The 16,651-nt window shown below is 47.4% G+C and overlaps 1 protein-coding gene and 1 pseudogene across 1 annotated transcript; one reads left to right on the top strand and one right to left on the bottom strand.

The window, feature by feature from the left end:
* Nucleotides 1-528: 528 nt before the first annotated feature.
* On the bottom strand, nucleotides 529-14,506 carry LOC126522763 (uncharacterized). The gene is made up of 3 exons (XM_050171566.2): nucleotides 14,292-14,506; nucleotides 8,602-10,446; nucleotides 529-4,631 (listed from the first exon to the last, which is right to left on the bottom strand). Exons 1-3 carry the CDS (start codon nucleotides 14,301-14,303, stop codon nucleotides 4,407-4,409), a joined length of 2,082 nt encoding a protein of 693 aa, XP_050027523.2. The 5' UTR covers nucleotides 14,304-14,506; the 3' UTR covers nucleotides 529-4,406.
* LOC126523112 (U2 spliceosomal RNA) lies at nucleotides 5,660-5,797 on the top strand (annotated as a pseudogene).
* Nucleotides 14,507-16,651: the final 2,145 nt, after the last annotated feature.

The raw sequence follows: 16,651 nt of genomic DNA, 5'->3' as shown, positions 1-16,651 counted from the left end.
TGGACATAAGGATATGATGACGACGACGACGACGACGACGATGGTGATGATGATGATAGCATGTACTGTTTCTAAATTATTTCTACGACGTGTTCCACCTTCGTTTTGCGTTCCTACCCCTGCCGATCGTGAGCGCTGGCTGAAAGCACCGCTGCGAAGAGATGACGTACGTGAACGTTTCGTTATGTATGTTGAGTCTAATGTCACGAATATTGAGAGCGTGGGTATGCTCGCAAGTGACTTTCTGGGGCTGCTGCCGTATTGCGCGCGCGCACACTTATAAAGGTAGCCCTAACTTATTTTGCCCTGCTTCGCAAATTCTCACGTCAGAATGTCAGGTCTACTTGGTGGCCGTGTTTTGTAAACCATTAATTTTAAAGCAACCTCTTGAACTTCTAAAGTCATTTCTATGGCTTTGGTTCGCGGATGACAGTATCGCTGCAGACCGCCACGCCCCCACTGTGTTTATTGTCAATAACGACCCTTACGACGTCGTTCAAGGCAGAACTGAAGAGACAAAGACACGACTCCGTGGCACAGAAACACGCGCATTTATTCAACATGCTGCGTCCAAACAGTGCGGGCAAAAATGTGCGTACTACAAGGACAACATCAAAGCCAGTTATCGTTTAATGAGTCACGAGCTAGTGTACAATAGAAAAACCTTGTTCTGATGATCAGTCCTTACTCGCAACCAGTCATCGCAACCAGCTAATTCCACCGGCAGCGTAAACGGGAAACTTCTGAAGACATTTCACAAATCTGGATTGCGGGAGAGAACGCACCACGTATACGCGTACAAAGAATGAATGACGAGTGTTTTGCTAGGCGTATGAGCACGTCGATAGATGTGAAGCACTAGTAAAAACGCAAGCAATGATGAAATCAAGAGAAAGATGGAACGTGTAGACCGTATGTGTCACAACGTTTGCACAGAGACATGAACGAAGATAAAAGCGTCGTTCGCACTATATGTTTGCTTGCTTTCGCATTCGCACATGTTGCATTGTAGTGCGAATCCCAAAGCATAAAAAATACATATACAACGAGGAAGCCAACTTAAAACAACATGATCAGGCATTAACAACATCAAAACAAACTGAGGAAAGGTATAAAAAAACCTCGTCGAGTGGAAATAAAGAGAAAAAAAAAACACGAAATTAAATGGTAGCATAACAGCAGTGCTGCGCGTGCACTTTTCTCCCTCGTTTTTTTCTGGTCTTCGTTTTCTCCAACTCCTTGCTATGAATGTTTCAGCATGTTTGAACACCAATCAGCCGAAACTAACATTTTACTTGGAGACAACACAGCAACACAGTTTTTCTTACTGACTCATCAAGCGGACCTCGATATATATGACGGTATGTATCGCGTAGTAGGTTACATTTCGTTACAGGTAATAATGTATAATTCACCACATTACATGTTGCAAACATAGCAGACTACCTCGTTTGCAAATTAAGTCTACGTACAGTTACATTGGTTCTTTCTCAGCCTATCACAATGTAGCTGAATATCGAACCCACAAGGACATACACATAGTACAGACACCGACACGTTGACGTGAATGAAGCTGGGTAACCGGAGCCCAAAGGCGCCCTAAAACGAGCTCGAATACTCGTAAAGCTCGTGGCAAGGAGAATAGAAGGGAGTAAGTCTAACGTGCGACAAACTGGTTCACACTCGATCGCGACCGAAGCGGTCGTGCGACGTGTGCGCGACTTTTTTCTCTTCATTTTCTTTTTTCATGTGCTTGCTTTTCTTTCCTAACGAAAATATAAAGCTCGAAAGTATGGTTTTCGTAGTGAGAATAATCCGTGCTACAGTGGTCTGATTCGCTCTTATCGCTAGCGAGCCTCATGGCCTATCGGAGCTACTCATAAGGCCACTGTGGTTTCCTTGCCCAAAAGAGGCCATGTGTTATCTCTTGTTTCCTTCTAGCAAGTACACACATTTGCTCCATAATCAGCTCACTTATGGTTGCCTACTAGCACATATTTTTGCCTGATTTGATCAGACAGTCGAATACATAAATATTCTGCGTTCTATATATCTATCAGTAAAAACTTCCTCTATATAGTGGGCGTAAGTGCTTGCAGATACATATCAGTACTCAGATAAGTCTCACAATGATGCCGACCATGATTCGTGACCGAAATCGCGATGGCCTCCACCTTACACCTGGGATGAGAGTGAATGAGGTGTGGTGAAGAGTAGTATAACGTAAAAGATGAACTGTGGGTGATGATATTAAACTTGCGGTAACGTTTCCCTGGCGCTGACTGACTTGCCTTTCACATTGGCTTGGAATAGCATGCCGCACGGTTTCAGGTGTTCCCGTGTCTGGGAGTTCGTGACATAGCCACGGTCTAACCTGGAACACTAGCCTGGATTTCCTACGGCAGCTTACTTTACCTCGTTTTTTTTTCTTTATGCCTCAGGCGTTGCTTTTTATCTCCTTTAAAATACGTCTACAGGACGTCGTGGATTTGATGTCTACAAGCAGAGCTTGATAGGAACTCCTCGATCACACATGCAAGTCTCGTGGCACATGCGCTGCATCACCTATATTGTTGCAGCTTATCTTCCTTGAAAATTGCTTATATGATTGAACAGTTCCTATTAAACTCTGCTTGTAAATATGTAAATGTCAACTTTACGATGACTCGTAGACGTGTTTCGCAGTCGTAGTATAAACTTCGGATAGGCAAGTTATCGATGCAATTCCTTGCAATCCAACGAAACTATCTGCACTCGGGGAGTTCCATGCTTGCAATTGTTCATCATTTATAAAAATTTTCTGGAGCAAGCGCTAGATCTCGTCTGTAAAAACTGCCCAACGGGAAAAATATCTGTACTGCCAGCGAAAAATGCAAGTCAAGCACAGGTTGTCTTTAGGTTGGGCTAGTTCTTCCGTCGCGCATCACTTTGTGCATGGCACTGTATGGTTGAACGGTATACCTCATACTAGCGCTTCTTCCCTTTTATTTTGTTTGATTTGCAATGGAATAAACCATGCTTGCTTGCGGGCCGCCTGCTATCACTTAAGAATATGTTCACACCCGGCATATATATGATGTAAATAAAGCTTTTCCAGGTTCGCAAGCACGTTGCTCGGATTTGCGCCCCCATGTGCGGCAGCGACGAATAAAGGGCAAGCAAATGTGATGCGCCGTAAGAAAATTGGAACTGACCATTACCAATTTGTGTTGTGACTTGAATATGTGCAATGCGCACATGATTTCGGCATCTCGGATTCACGCTTGTCTCAAAACAATTGCAACACGATCTTTGATCCTCTCTAAAGAGCAAAACTTAAACTCTGGAGTCATTATACGTGAAGACTGGCCCTGTTGACAAACTGCGCGCCGACCTTTGGTCCCAACTACTTCACAGCGACAGACGGTCGATTATGCGGCCACGCAGAAAGTTTGGCTCAGGGATGCGCAAAACATGCTGCCGAGTTTGTGGTCACCAAGGGTAAAAATGAATCACGAGATGCAAGAAGCAGTGCTAGCATTGATTCGGATATTATATTTGCTCGTGGTGAGCCTTGAACAGCAATAAAAATGCTGTTGACTCTTTGAGAAGTTAGACCTGCCCGACTGTTGACCACCTGAGCATATGTGCCCAGCATAAGCGAAAGCGAATCCTACTCGCATAAACTGGATGTAAATGCAGTGTTATTAGCGGGCGTATAATGTGAAAGGGACGAAGCGATTTGACCTGTTTTCACTTTCGATTTCGGATACGCAGAAAACCAAAATAACAATTTCTTTTGTTCTGACTCAAATCACTCAAATCCTGACACAAAGCAAAGGTGCCAATGTATAGTAGTTGTGTTTAGTGCAGTGTTGCTTGCAAAACACAATAACACAATTTTGTCAGCATGACTTACTACGATGATATGTGCAGCAGAAACAAGAAGTCCCTGATAGGAAACATATATGGTTCGCCATGCCCTCTCCCCTTGCATGTTCGCTTTTGGTCATAAACCTGGGATAGCTACTGCACAACATTGCAGTGTCTTCAAGAAAACCTCATACATCCTCGGAGGGGAATTGGCCACACGGTTACATTGTGTTCTCTTCCCTTGTTCTTCGCAATAAGTTATGCTGACAGTACCGGTATAGAGCACTGTGCACCGTACAAACAGCTTCCCGGCTCTCGGAAGCCAGTGGCACGACCAAAAGAACGAAGAATGCAGCCCTTACCAGTCTTGTGATACAGGACTGAAAGAGTTCCAAAAAGAAGGGCTCATCTTAGCTCGAGCAGCTGATGGCACATCGTTTCATGCCGTGCTAGATCTTCTCAGGGAAGTCGCCAAACACGGCACTCCCGTATACCAGCGTGGCTAATTTGAGAATGCACCGATGTATCTATGTATCGCAGACGGCAGTAGAAGACTAGGGTTTCTTGTCCCCTGGGAACTGTCCGAAGCTCCCTTTGACCCTGAAGCCTCCCTTTGGGTCTGCTTCATAGCGCACCACTTGTAGGCGGCCCTTGGGGTCCAGGTAACTGTAGGACCCTCGGACGCGACCGTCGGCGTCCTTCTCCTCGTAGCGAGTTTGCGGGTTGTAAGGGTCGGCCGTGTCGAAGCCGAAGCGGTACGAGTACGGTCCCTGGAATCCCTGCGTTTCCAGAGGAAGGAGAGCGACTGCAATCAATGTCACGTCAAATGGCGCTGGACTAAAATCAAACCGTCTATTCTGAGAACGCATATAGGGAAAGGAAATGGCGCATAATGCGCAAGGACAAGAGAGAGCGACATCACAACTGCCGAGCTGTGGTAGAACTCTTTCTCGTCTGTTATGCGCTGTTGACCTTCCAGATACGCACAACCGATTCGCCCAAGCATACGCTCAGTATTTCTGTCCAGTGTTAGAGAATGCGTGCACGTAATCGTCGGTTCGGACAAGCAGACAATAAGTTAATGGCACGAGAAGGCCTGTAAACTGCGTAAATCTGTCGGTTGCATAGATATTACAATTAAACTGGCCACCGTGTACGTGTGAAGAAATCAATCAAAAGATAAAACGAGTCCTGTTTCGATAACCTATGTTCACTTATTTGCGTGTACCGAATATTGGGTAAATGAAGTCTTTGATATTGCACTGTCTCCTAATCATTTTAAATCTTTTGACTCAGACCGAGAGGGCGTAAATGCACAAAGTGAGCACGTGAATTCTAAGATAAAGAAGGCAGAAAAAGGACAGAATAAAAGTATTATCAACAGAAGTAACAGAAAAAGATGAGCAAATGGACAGATGTGTCGCGTACACCACTGCAGTTTTCGAAAGTGTGCGGTACAGTGAAATCGCGAGCGGAGCATTTATCGTATGTCGCGTGCTGACAGTTATTTACGGCCAAAGGGACAACAACATAAAAACAAAATAAATGAGCCATTCCACTCTGCGAAGGTGGTTGACCAGCGAAGCTGTTTAGCATACGACACAGAAGTGACACAGAACTTTGAACATAGGTACGGACTCATTTACCATGATTTTTATATACATGCGCGCGTGCGGCGGGACCGCCACCACGGGAGAATGGAAGGAAAGGAAAGCAGATATGCAAGCGCTTGGAACGCCGACAAAGAGAGGGCAGTGCGAACGTAGACATGGCAGACGGGGGTCAAATTCTAGTATTCTAATTCTCAATATCTGATACGGGTTGTGTTATTTGGACCCGAGATATTAAACTTATTTTTGCAAGCTGGCGGAGTGCTTGAAGCCTGCTTCACCTCCGCTGCGAGTCGGTCCGGTATTGCACTACCTTCGGGATCGCCTCACCGTTTGTGGCCTACGGACATCGATCCGCTGGAAACTAGCCATATATACAACTTCGCTATTAAAAGACAGGGACGTCTGATGGCTGTTACTCGGCTCTGTCATGCCAGCTATTCATTCGTGCAAAATTTTTAACGTTGTTGAAGCGCCGACGATAAATTTCTTGTCAACCTCTTCAATACCGTAACAAATAAATTAATGAAAAGCTCACCACTTCAAGGTGCGAGGTGCCTGTCGATTGCCAGGAAAGGAAAATAGTATATTTGGCAACTGATAACATAGAAGAGCTTCGGCGACAGGCACCAAAATGAGTGATGTTTATGCTATTCTACATCTTATAATAAGGGCTACGGCTCGCGAAAGATAATGAACCGGAAGAAAACACTGATTTGACCGAATGGCCGGATTTTCCTGGTACTTAGCACAATGCCGAAGACCGTTTGCGGAAAGAAAGCTGCACTTCTAAGAAACACCTGCCTATAGAGGTTCAACAGTGCGTTGTTTCCGTAAGCGTCTCACTACACTGTGTACACTGGGTCTTGTGAAAGACAGAGAGTTTATTCCTTCCACGAATACACAAACACCGAAGCGAGACGTTGTCCGCGGTGACGACAAGCCGCACGGACGATTGCGTTTCGACGCAAGACCGCACGCCGCAATGCAAAGAACGCAGCGCTTGACCGTCCAAGCGTATAGCGTCTCAGAGTAGACGATGAACAGCGTGCCTCTAGTCGTCAACGTTCATCAGTTTGCCGCTGTAACAAGCCGTATCCTTGCATCTTACTTCGTTCCAAACCACGGCAACAGTATCATGAGATTAGGCACTCGAACATATATATTTTGAGAACAGCTTTGAGAACCAAAGTGTGAACTAAACGTGACTGATAGTCAGCCATTTATAGTTATAGCTGCCACAGCTGTGTGCGAACCAATCCGGAGATCTTCGGGACTGCATGTCTCGGAACACGTGATGTGGTGCATTAAGCAGGACTTACAGTACATGATCACTAGGCCATAGTGTGTTTCCACCCTTAATCGATACCTTAATGGCATGTTAGCGACACCAAGCCGTGTACATTATCGTGTAAAATTTTGGAACATTACACGAGTAACAGAAAAGCAGTGCGGTACCAAGTGTACACGAACACTTGGTGAGCTTTTTCGAAAATAGTGCATTCTGGCATGTCCGTATCAACAGGAAAGAACTGCTCGCTGGAACTCGACCACAGGCCAACTTTACGGCGTGCACTAATGCTGCGTAAACGTGCTAGGGCCCAGTTGTAGAAGTTCTGCTGCCGCAGACTTGCGTTCACTTATTCATCTCCTATTCAGTTACAGGAAGCCAATGCGCATTCAAATGTGAGTGGTGTTCTGAAGAGAAGAAAAATAGGCTCTCAACGTGGATCTGGTACCAGCCTCCGCGCCAGAAACACGAAAGATGAAGAACCATCTTTGTTTACCTTGACCTTTACGATTTTGGAGAAGTGCGCACATTATGCCTTAATAAATTCTTTCAGTGGGCAAATTCGTCCGTCTGTGCAAAAAGCATTTCCAATTCTGCCGTAGTCATCGATTCACTTTGCCAGTCAAAATGTGCACACGAATTACTTTAAAGGCGACCTTCACCAAACTACGTCCACTGCAGCCACTGCCGCTGACAAGACTTACCCCGAGGTTAGCAACAGACAACGGTCGTGAGTCGCGACAACGGTGATTATAAGAGAATATTGCGGGTTGTATCGTGGAAAAAACAGTTGGTAGTATAGGGTTACCCGGGGAATTAAGTGCAAAGATTGGAAGCCCCCGCTCGCTTCCTGCTTCTGCTGTTCACTACTTAATTGACGCGGAAATGCAACGCTTAACTGTATAGCATATACCTTGTGAACATGAGAAGTCAGCAGATTGTCTATTTTGTTAAAGAAAACACTTGCAAGCTGTAATCGTGTCTGAATGAAAGTACATGTATGTGCCAAAATAAGATCGATAGCTGCTTTCATTCGGTAAGGGCACGATGATCATAGACGAACGAAAAGCAACAGAGATAGTCACAGGGGTATTTGGAGAATTCGTTTCTAGAAGATTTTAAAAATAAGGACGCTTATGAGAATGGCCGTGCCGACCGTTTTTTGGAGTAACAGAGGTACAACATATGGACTAATATGATCTTACAAGAGAAATGCGTTGTGAAATGAGATCCACTTTTCTACACAGGACTGCGAAATGTATGATGTAATGATATCGCCCCTTCCATTAATGATATCATCCCATTCCAGAATACGATATCGCATCAAGAGTTCTTGAGCTGCCAAAGAAATGCACGGATTTATTTACGAGCTGCGCATGTGTTTGGAGCAGAGTGTATTCGGTGTTCGTCGTGAAAAAAAAAAATACACAGCGTATTTACAGTTTTGGTCAAAAGAACTTATGCCACTGCAACAGTTGTGTTACACAGTGGGATGATGGGTCTCCTGAGGCTTTTCGGGCATTAAGAGAGTTTCTAAGGTGAGCGCGAAAGCTTTCATCACTCTAGCTCTACACGAAGCTGAGTCAGGTCTTGCCACGCTTGATGCCGTCTCTACTCTGAAAGAAGAGCCGGTCAAGTACGCTACGAGTGCGGTACGGAGTTTGTGTCTGACTCTAATTGCGTATACATCGAAATTGCAGCTATGTATTTTATCTTTATTCCAGGTTGTTTTATTTATTATCTGAAAGCGTGTTAGAATGTTAAGCTCATTATGTTAACGAAGAGATTTTATAAATTAGCAGAAATTATAATTGCGTATTCTTCTCATTTGATGTTACTTTGTCTCACCTGCTGATGGAAGAGCGTCCTGGGTCTCCCGCCGCCACCAGTCGTAGCCGCCGCCCTCTGGTCTGCACCCGTCGTCGCCGTGGCCGCGGCCTTCTGGTCCAGAGTAGGCGTTGGGTCTTGAGCCAGGAGGACGAGCGAAGACGCCGGAGGAAGCGCGGCCAGTGGTTCGGGCGCGGCGTACCCTCCTCCACCGCGCTTCCTGCCGTTGTTGACGCTTCGTTGTCCATTCACTGTCGTAGGAGCTCTGCCGTTGATCAAAGGCGTCGCGGCTGCAGCGGCTCCTAGCTCAGAGGGCACCGGCCTCTTCATCCTGGTCGCAGTCTGCGTCGGCCTCATCATCGCGTGAAGCCTGTCTTCGGCGGAGTACCTACTTTCTTCTCGCGGTGGCGCTGTCTCTTCCTCAGAGGAATACCTGATTGGTTCCATGGTCGTAGTCGTGCTGTAACCGTTCGTCGTCGTCTCCTCCTGCTCCCTGGAGCTGCTCCCTTCGTCGTCCTGCTCTGACGGGTACTCCATGCTTCCCGGCGTGTAGGCGAGAGGTGGCCTTCGCCTCGATTTCGCTGCACGTCCGCCGGAGGTAGACGTGTCCCGAGCTGGCTCTTGTGGTCCACCGAGCCGACCGTTGCCGTTCAATAGTATTAGACCGTTGCCAACTTCGGGCCTTTCGGTCGTCGTCGTGAGCGTCGCAGTGAAGGCGTCACGTAGCGCAGGGCCGCTCACCAACCGCACAGCGCTGTCGATGCCGTTACCGTTGCCGTTGTAAGAGTTGTACCTGACATCCCTGACGTCGTCGTTGCTGTTTCCTCCGCGAACCCCGGGGGCTCCTTCGGTTCTACTGCCGCTGGTTTCGACCGCGAACGAAGGTAGCTCGCCACTGTTTCCGTAGCCACCATTGCCGACGTTTCTTCTTCGTCCGTTCTCGAACCTCTGATTTGCAGTCGTCGTCGTAGTAGAACCTCGCCCATCTCCGTTGCCGTTGCTCCTAGGCCCGGTCTCGTAGTTTCGCAGAGGCGCCGCAGCCCCCCTACGCCCTTCTTCAGATGACGAAGCCTCTTCGCTGGTGAGCGCTCCGCTGTTCTTCACGCGAACGAAAGGACGCCTGCTGTTGCTTCGAGAGTAAGCGATCTCGTCGCGGTCACTGAGGGACGTCGTTGGCGACGTCTCGGCCCTCTCGTCTTCTCGAGGCGTGTCCCCTCCACCTTCTTCCTCGGAACTGTCCTCGTCCTGTTCGGGAACGCCCCTGAAATACGACCCGGAACTTCCGTTCGGTCTCCTTCTGCGGCCAGCCACCGCCGCCGCCCCTTCCTCTTCGACGGAGCGGGACTCTTCCGAGTTCCGCTTGGCGTCCGGCCGTCTCCACTCTTCGCGTTTCCCGCCGTTTTTGATGGTCGCGTGTCGCGTTCCTTCATCTCCAAACTCGTCGACGTCGTCCTCCTTGAGCCTCCAAACTTTCTTGCCCTTGTTGCGACTAGAGTGCTTGGCTACGTGGCCCGTTGGCTCTTGGTACGCAGCCAGTTCGTCGAGTTTGATCGTTGGACTGAAGGCGAAGTTATCGAAGACGGAACCCGACGTAAGCGTCGGGTAAAACTCAAATGCTCCACCGTCCGAAGGCATAGTGGCGGCGGACACGTAGTCCACCGGTCCTGGGAAACTGTACGAGTTCATGTATTTCTCCATGGTCGCCGGAGAAGCGTAGACATCGTCCATGCTGAAGCTGTAGTCCTTGGTGGGCTTTGCAGCTGCCGTCATTGCCCGCAGTATAGATTCAGAGTGGCGAGACCCAGCGCAGGCGTCTGGCTGCAGCAGCAGCATTGCTGCCAAAAGCGCCCATAGCGTCCAAGAGACCTGCGTGACAAGCAGATTCAACAAGCTTAGAACAAGTGAAAATTGAGAAGCTTGGTAGGGAGAGTATAGGGAGAGCCAGGCGTGCGAACATGGACACAAGTAGAACGTCCTTTTCGTCGTACTTGTGACCATGTTTGAACGTATGGCTTTCCGCATCCATGACACAATAAGCGCGTTTGTCTGCGGCACAAAGCATTGAGAAATATTTAGAGATAAAATCAAAATACTAAGGTCGCTTCAATAAACAATATGCAATAAACCAATTGCCTTTCCAATACTTTTCATATTTTCTCCCTCTTATTCTTCCGTCATTCCAGGGTGACAGACTGGGTGTTGTCTTAGTTAACTTTTATGCCTTTCTTTTTCTCTTACAGCTCATACCGGTATGAATCACGAGCTAAGCATCGGAACAAGTGCGTTTGAAGACTGCCAAAAATTACCAATTTCACAGCAAAGATACTTTAAATTTGTTCTGAAGTACCATAAGCACTGCACGCACTTATGACGTGCCATCAGAGTACGCTTTGAATTTTGCCGAACCATGAGAAATAAAGCAGAACTCTGAAGACTAAATAAACGACCGCTTAACTAATCTTTTGTGAATGTTTGTGACCGCCATATCACACTTAGTGCTTACGACTGCAGCGCTTGATCGAGTACCCGCACCGTAGGTTCTTTCAGCGTAAACACAGCCTTCATTGCAGCCAGTGTCAGGATGGCCGAGTGGTCTAAGGCGCAAGACTCAATGGAAACTTTGCCCAGCGATGCGGGTTACACGAACCTTTATCGCAGTGTGCCCATGCCACGGTGGACACGTAGCGTGCCTGTTTGAGCTCATCAGCCAAAGAGTGCTTGTGACCTAATGGTGCGCACTACGTCAACACCAACGAACCTTTGCAATGGAGTCTATGTTAAAAGCCCGTAAACTACACTCGAAATGTGTACGCAAACACCTCACATAAGCTCTCGAACTCCAATTCTATGACCGCCGTTCCAAGCATATTCGTCGAGCAGGCTATCGCGATAGCACGACCATTTTCTTTGCGTTGGCTTCTACGGAGCGCTGTTTCCTGTATGTTCCTGTCCCGTGTTCGTTCGTCATTACAGCGGCGCTAAAACCGCTGTTTATTAACAACATCAACGAACCAAAACTTACACGCGGGTCACTAACGAGGAATTTGTAACGTTGCTCGAGCGTGTAATACATGCTCAGCCGCGTCCGCATTCACACCGGCCGCAGTTTTAGGCAAATTGATGCCTATCTTGAGACTGTATGCCGTAAGCACATGGGTAAGTGCTTGACACGGGTATCGTATTCATGTATTCGGTCCAAAGGAAGTGAAACTGCCTCCGAAACAGCGGCATGAAAAGCAGAAACGGGAAGTTCCGCATGGCTCTTCAGAAGACTCTGGGCAGCGACGTCCGAAAAAAAGAAAAGAAAGAAGGACCACGTAGAGACCTATCTTACTTGTGCCCTCACTCGAAAGCGCCTGGTAATGTCACGCAAGTGTGAGTTGCGATGCGAGCACTGTACAGACATACTCATGCACCCCAGGTCGCGTCCTTCTTCTTATGCTCTCGTGCCACCGTTTTACATACGTTTAAAATTGACGTCTATACCGGACGAAAATAAACAACGTGCTGGAGAAGGCGTACGCTTGAACTAGGTGTGGCCTTCCTAACTAACAGGACGTCCCACTTTCCTTCATCCGTCACCTGAAGCAACCACTCTCAGGTAAACACGGAAAGGGCAACGGCGATGTGTCGGGAGCTAACCACATTTGCAAGGCACCGGCGCGCCGTGCGAGCTTCTAAAGAGAAGCAGACGTGTAAGAACGAGGAAGGAGCAGGCCGGGAGGTCCCCCAGTGCAAAGCCTCATCCCCTCTCCCGCGCTCACACCACCGCAGTCAGTCTTTCCTCTCGACTCAACCGATGTGCGCCTCGACCAGGCCACAAGCGCACTGAGCCGTGGGCACTGAAGCGAGATTTCGCAAGGTGTCCCGTGTGAACGTTGCGCTGCTATTCCGAGCGCGGCATGGGCGCGCCGCACCTGGCGCCGTCAGAAGCCGCGTCAAATTAACGGTTGGCCGCCAGCGTTCACATGCATCCAGGGAAACAGTGAAGCGTGTAGTGACGCCAAAAATTAAAATTCCGGTAGACTTCCCATAGCGTTTTCTTCGCTCTCTCAATTCCTCTTGCTTTCAGTAGCAGTTCCTCTTTCGTTGAATTTTGAGAAAGGCGGGTGTTCCTGTCCGCTGTTCTGTGAACCTGTGAAAGCAGGATTCGCTGAAATGCTTGGCAATCGTTGCCCAAATTTAACCTAACCTAGCCTATAACTACTCCGCTGTTCGATAGATATGCACGCACCGGTGCACTTACCTATTCGAGATATGACTCCTCACTTTGTTCGAACAAGGAGGACACATTTATCAATGGGAAAAGAGAAGAGAGGTCACTCTATGTTATATTGCTCCAGCCCATTTGCTCTGTGTTGGGACACAGAAGGATAGGCTGAAGATGGCTATCCCGTGTGATGAGGATAACAAAGAACAGAGGCACTACAAATGCATAATCGATGGACCTATACTCACAGCCACGATCCATGTGATGCCCGTATACTGCTTAAGGTCTGAGCAAGGCCTGTATGGTGCAGAGTTTTGAAAGTGCTAACAACCGTTCAGCCCAGATCCATGACATGCCGTCTGTTGACACATTATCATCGCGTGATAATATTAAGGCAACCAAAGTGCGAGTCGAGATTCAGTACATCGTTTATCGCGCTTGTGAAAACTAGTCCACAGTGAAAGGGGCGGGGAGAATAACAGTTAAAGTTGAAGTATATATCCCGCGTATGGGTATACGCAGTTGTTCAAAGAATATAAGTAACGGGTGATTATTTGTGGCCTTATAATTGTGCGGATATGTTTGACTATGTTAAAGGTATTACGCCATGCGATACCACAGAACTGCCCTTGCCGACAGCGTCTGTCCCGAAGATACAGCTTTCTTGGAAATATAAACACAGGTAATCATTGTAGACACGAAAGTGGGCACACCGTTCATAGATATTCCTTTGTTTCCCGCGCCGAAACAGCACAATGTTCATGTCCAGAAGGTCGAAACAGCGGCTATTTGTTCTGATATTCAAGGGTAGTGTTAAGAATGGACCACTATGCAAAAGGCCACAAATTGTACCCCGCAGTCGACGCTTAAAACAACGGTCTCAGCTGTCTATTTAGACATTGACAGATACAAGCGACGACGAAGCATTAGTGTGTACGATGCAAAATACGTTAGAGACCACGCCATCTTGGTGGAGTAAGCTAGGTCAGGCAAACAAATGCTGTAGGCTTGGCAGCCGTTATAACATACAACGAGGAAAATGTGCAATTCACGTGTTATAGCCCATAAAAAATAAACAAGAAAAAACGCTGGGGCCTTTTTTGAAGAGGCGCTTCTCGAATCCGTACATCGAAGCCAAGTATAAGAGAGAATGTGATTAAAACAAACAAGAAGTTATCTGCGTTCTTTTATCTGCAGTTGAGTCGAATTGCGAGATGCAACAGCATTCGATACGTTCTTACCACCTGTGGATCAAATGCAACCTAGAGGTCGCCATCTCTGCCTCAGTCACAACGAAGCATGACGTTGCACGAAACATAGAAGCTCATACCTTTAGGTTATTATAACCGACATAGTACCAAAGGCCCGCACATTCGTCAGCGAGAAAGACGCAAGAGCAACAAACAAATATAGGCATAAATTCGTCGCGATACAAGGCGCGAGATCGAGATGATCCGAGAAACTACGGCCACTTCACGAGACAAGTGTCGACGGGCCCTACCTGTCGGCACATGTTGTCGCACGCTCGTTGCTCCTCTATTCTGAGCTGGCCAGGAAGGCATGAACCGCGGATGTCAAAAAGACGCGGTATCGGTCCGTGCGACTCTTATAAGCGGCGGCGGGCACGGGTCGTCCTCTCCGGCGCAGACCGCATGTGGCGAATGACGACGTCCGCGAGAGGGAAGCCCAACTAGTAGCTGGTCGTCGCCCGGCTCCGCCGAGGTCCTCCGCTTTGCTGGAGGAAGGAAGCGGAGGGAAGAGGGGGAGGGGAGGAGGAGAGTCGTGGTTCTTCGGAGAGCGGTCGCCGCGATTGGCGGCCGTTTTGACGACGAGCGCAGTAGACACACGGGGCGACCGGATTCGGGTCAGCGCGGTTGTCGCCCAAGGAAGGCGAGTTTGGAAGGGGGTGAGGACACACCGGTGACACTTTCTTCCCCCTTCGTACATTCGAGACGGAACACCTTCGAAAGCGTATACGCGATGAGAGAAAACAGGAGGAGGCAAACGGAAACTTTACTTGAAGCTGCGAGACGGATTTTACTGCGATTGTTTATACATAAGAAACTGTCGCGTTGCTTCTCCACTTTCTCAAGTATGGAAAAAAAAAAAGAACGTAGAGAAAATGGAGGACGAAATGGAAGCAAGCGCACGTGTCTGTGTGTTCTTTCCGTTTATAAATGCGAAGTAATCAAGGGGAAGTTGGTCCGTCAACGTCACTTTGGCTGCAGCCAGAGAGAGCACCAAAGCTCAACTTCTTCCTTTCGCTCTCTGCAGTGTTTGAGCTATGGCATAGAACCTTCTCATTCGACATGTGTCCGGCGTCATGCTCGAAGGATAACGCCTGTCACGTCACGCATAAGCGAACGTGCATGGTGCTCGAGGCTGAGCACTTTAAAGTGGGCTTTTAGGTTTTAAATTTTGCGTGAACGCGCCGTAGGTGTCAAATATAGTGAAGTGATTCCCGCGTCTTTTTATGGAACATCGGCGAGTCGCGCGCAGAAGCTCCGCCCCGATATCCGTGTGTGTGTGTGTGTGTGTGTGTGTGTGTTTTTTTTTTTTTGCTATAACTGCACGTAAAGAACTATTTCGAAGGGTTGAAACCTAACTGCATAATAATGTCACCTCTGTCTTTAGTCGTAATAATAATTATTACAAAAACTCACTGCTCATCTTGATGCGACGGGGTAGTTTCAACAGACCAGGTAGGCTCAACGCGAACGCTGTAACACAATGACTTTATTATTCGAAAGGCGCGTTTCGCGCAAAACCACACTACTATAGAAACACGGGTCACTGCCGAAGCGTCGCACCAATGCTAATTTGTTGGTTGCTTCTTGCGTATACCGATGTCGATGCAAACTACCATTTTCTCAGATTTTCGAAAGTACAAAAACTGTTGCGACTGCTTGGGGCTTGGGCAGGTGCACATTCCTGCGTATGAGATCTTCATAATCGCTGTGGTGCCGTAGTGCGAAAATGACCGAGAGACAACAGCACCACAGTTTCAAAAGCAGAATACAAAAACTGCTGGTGCCTGCAGATATTTAAAGCGCTTTGAAGTATGCACGCCTACACTATTGTGAATGAACGAAAACAAGAATCGTTGATGTTTGTACATACATGTGCAAATCACGTTATTGGTGCGCGCTCTTGATAATTTAATTTGTCTAAATATAGGTGACGGTGCAATATGGGAGAGGTTCTGAAATGCTCAAGTGAATAAAGGTGCATACGAGAGATAACGTACGGCACGCTAGAGAGATGGAAAAGATAAAATAGAGATCTTGCTAGAAATCTTTATGAAAAAAAGAAGGCCTGCGGTTTTACTACGTGTGTTTACGAATTTGTTCTACATGCATAATCGAATAACGACAAGATTACGACACCAGTCCTAATTAACAATTACGCGCAGCATATCACGATTACATTGGCCGAATACGTTAGTTTACGGACGATTCCAATTACATTCGTTTTGCGCGCCTTATACTAACCATGAAGCAAACAAGCATACATGTCACCTTTCTTGCGTACCTAAAATATTGAGATTAGACAATACAATACAATACTACAATACCATACTTATGTATAATGCATTTACAATATACAAGGATACCAGGAAACAAGCTGAGGAGCTCGACGGGCCTTGCTTTCCCCACAGCGCGACCATTTCCTACAAGTAGCAATCAAAGATGGCGTACAACGAAAATATACCGGGTATTCTTTTTTACATTTCACAGAACATATACAGAATAGGGTGGAAACTAAATCCTTACATCTAAGTGACCGTACAGCCGACAGGAGTATAAGCATGTGCGTTACAGCAACACGTCCACTCCGAGAGATTAGTATGCTCATGAAGTG

The sequence above is a fragment of the Dermacentor andersoni genome, chromosome 6 (assembly GCF_023375885.2).
Source record: "Dermacentor andersoni chromosome 6, qqDerAnde1_hic_scaffold, whole genome shotgun sequence".
Taxonomy (NCBI): Eukaryota; Metazoa; Arthropoda; class Arachnida; order Ixodida; family Ixodidae; genus Dermacentor; species Dermacentor andersoni.
The sequence above is the reverse complement of the archived record's forward strand: the minus strand, read 5'-3'. Positions and strand labels throughout refer to the sequence as shown.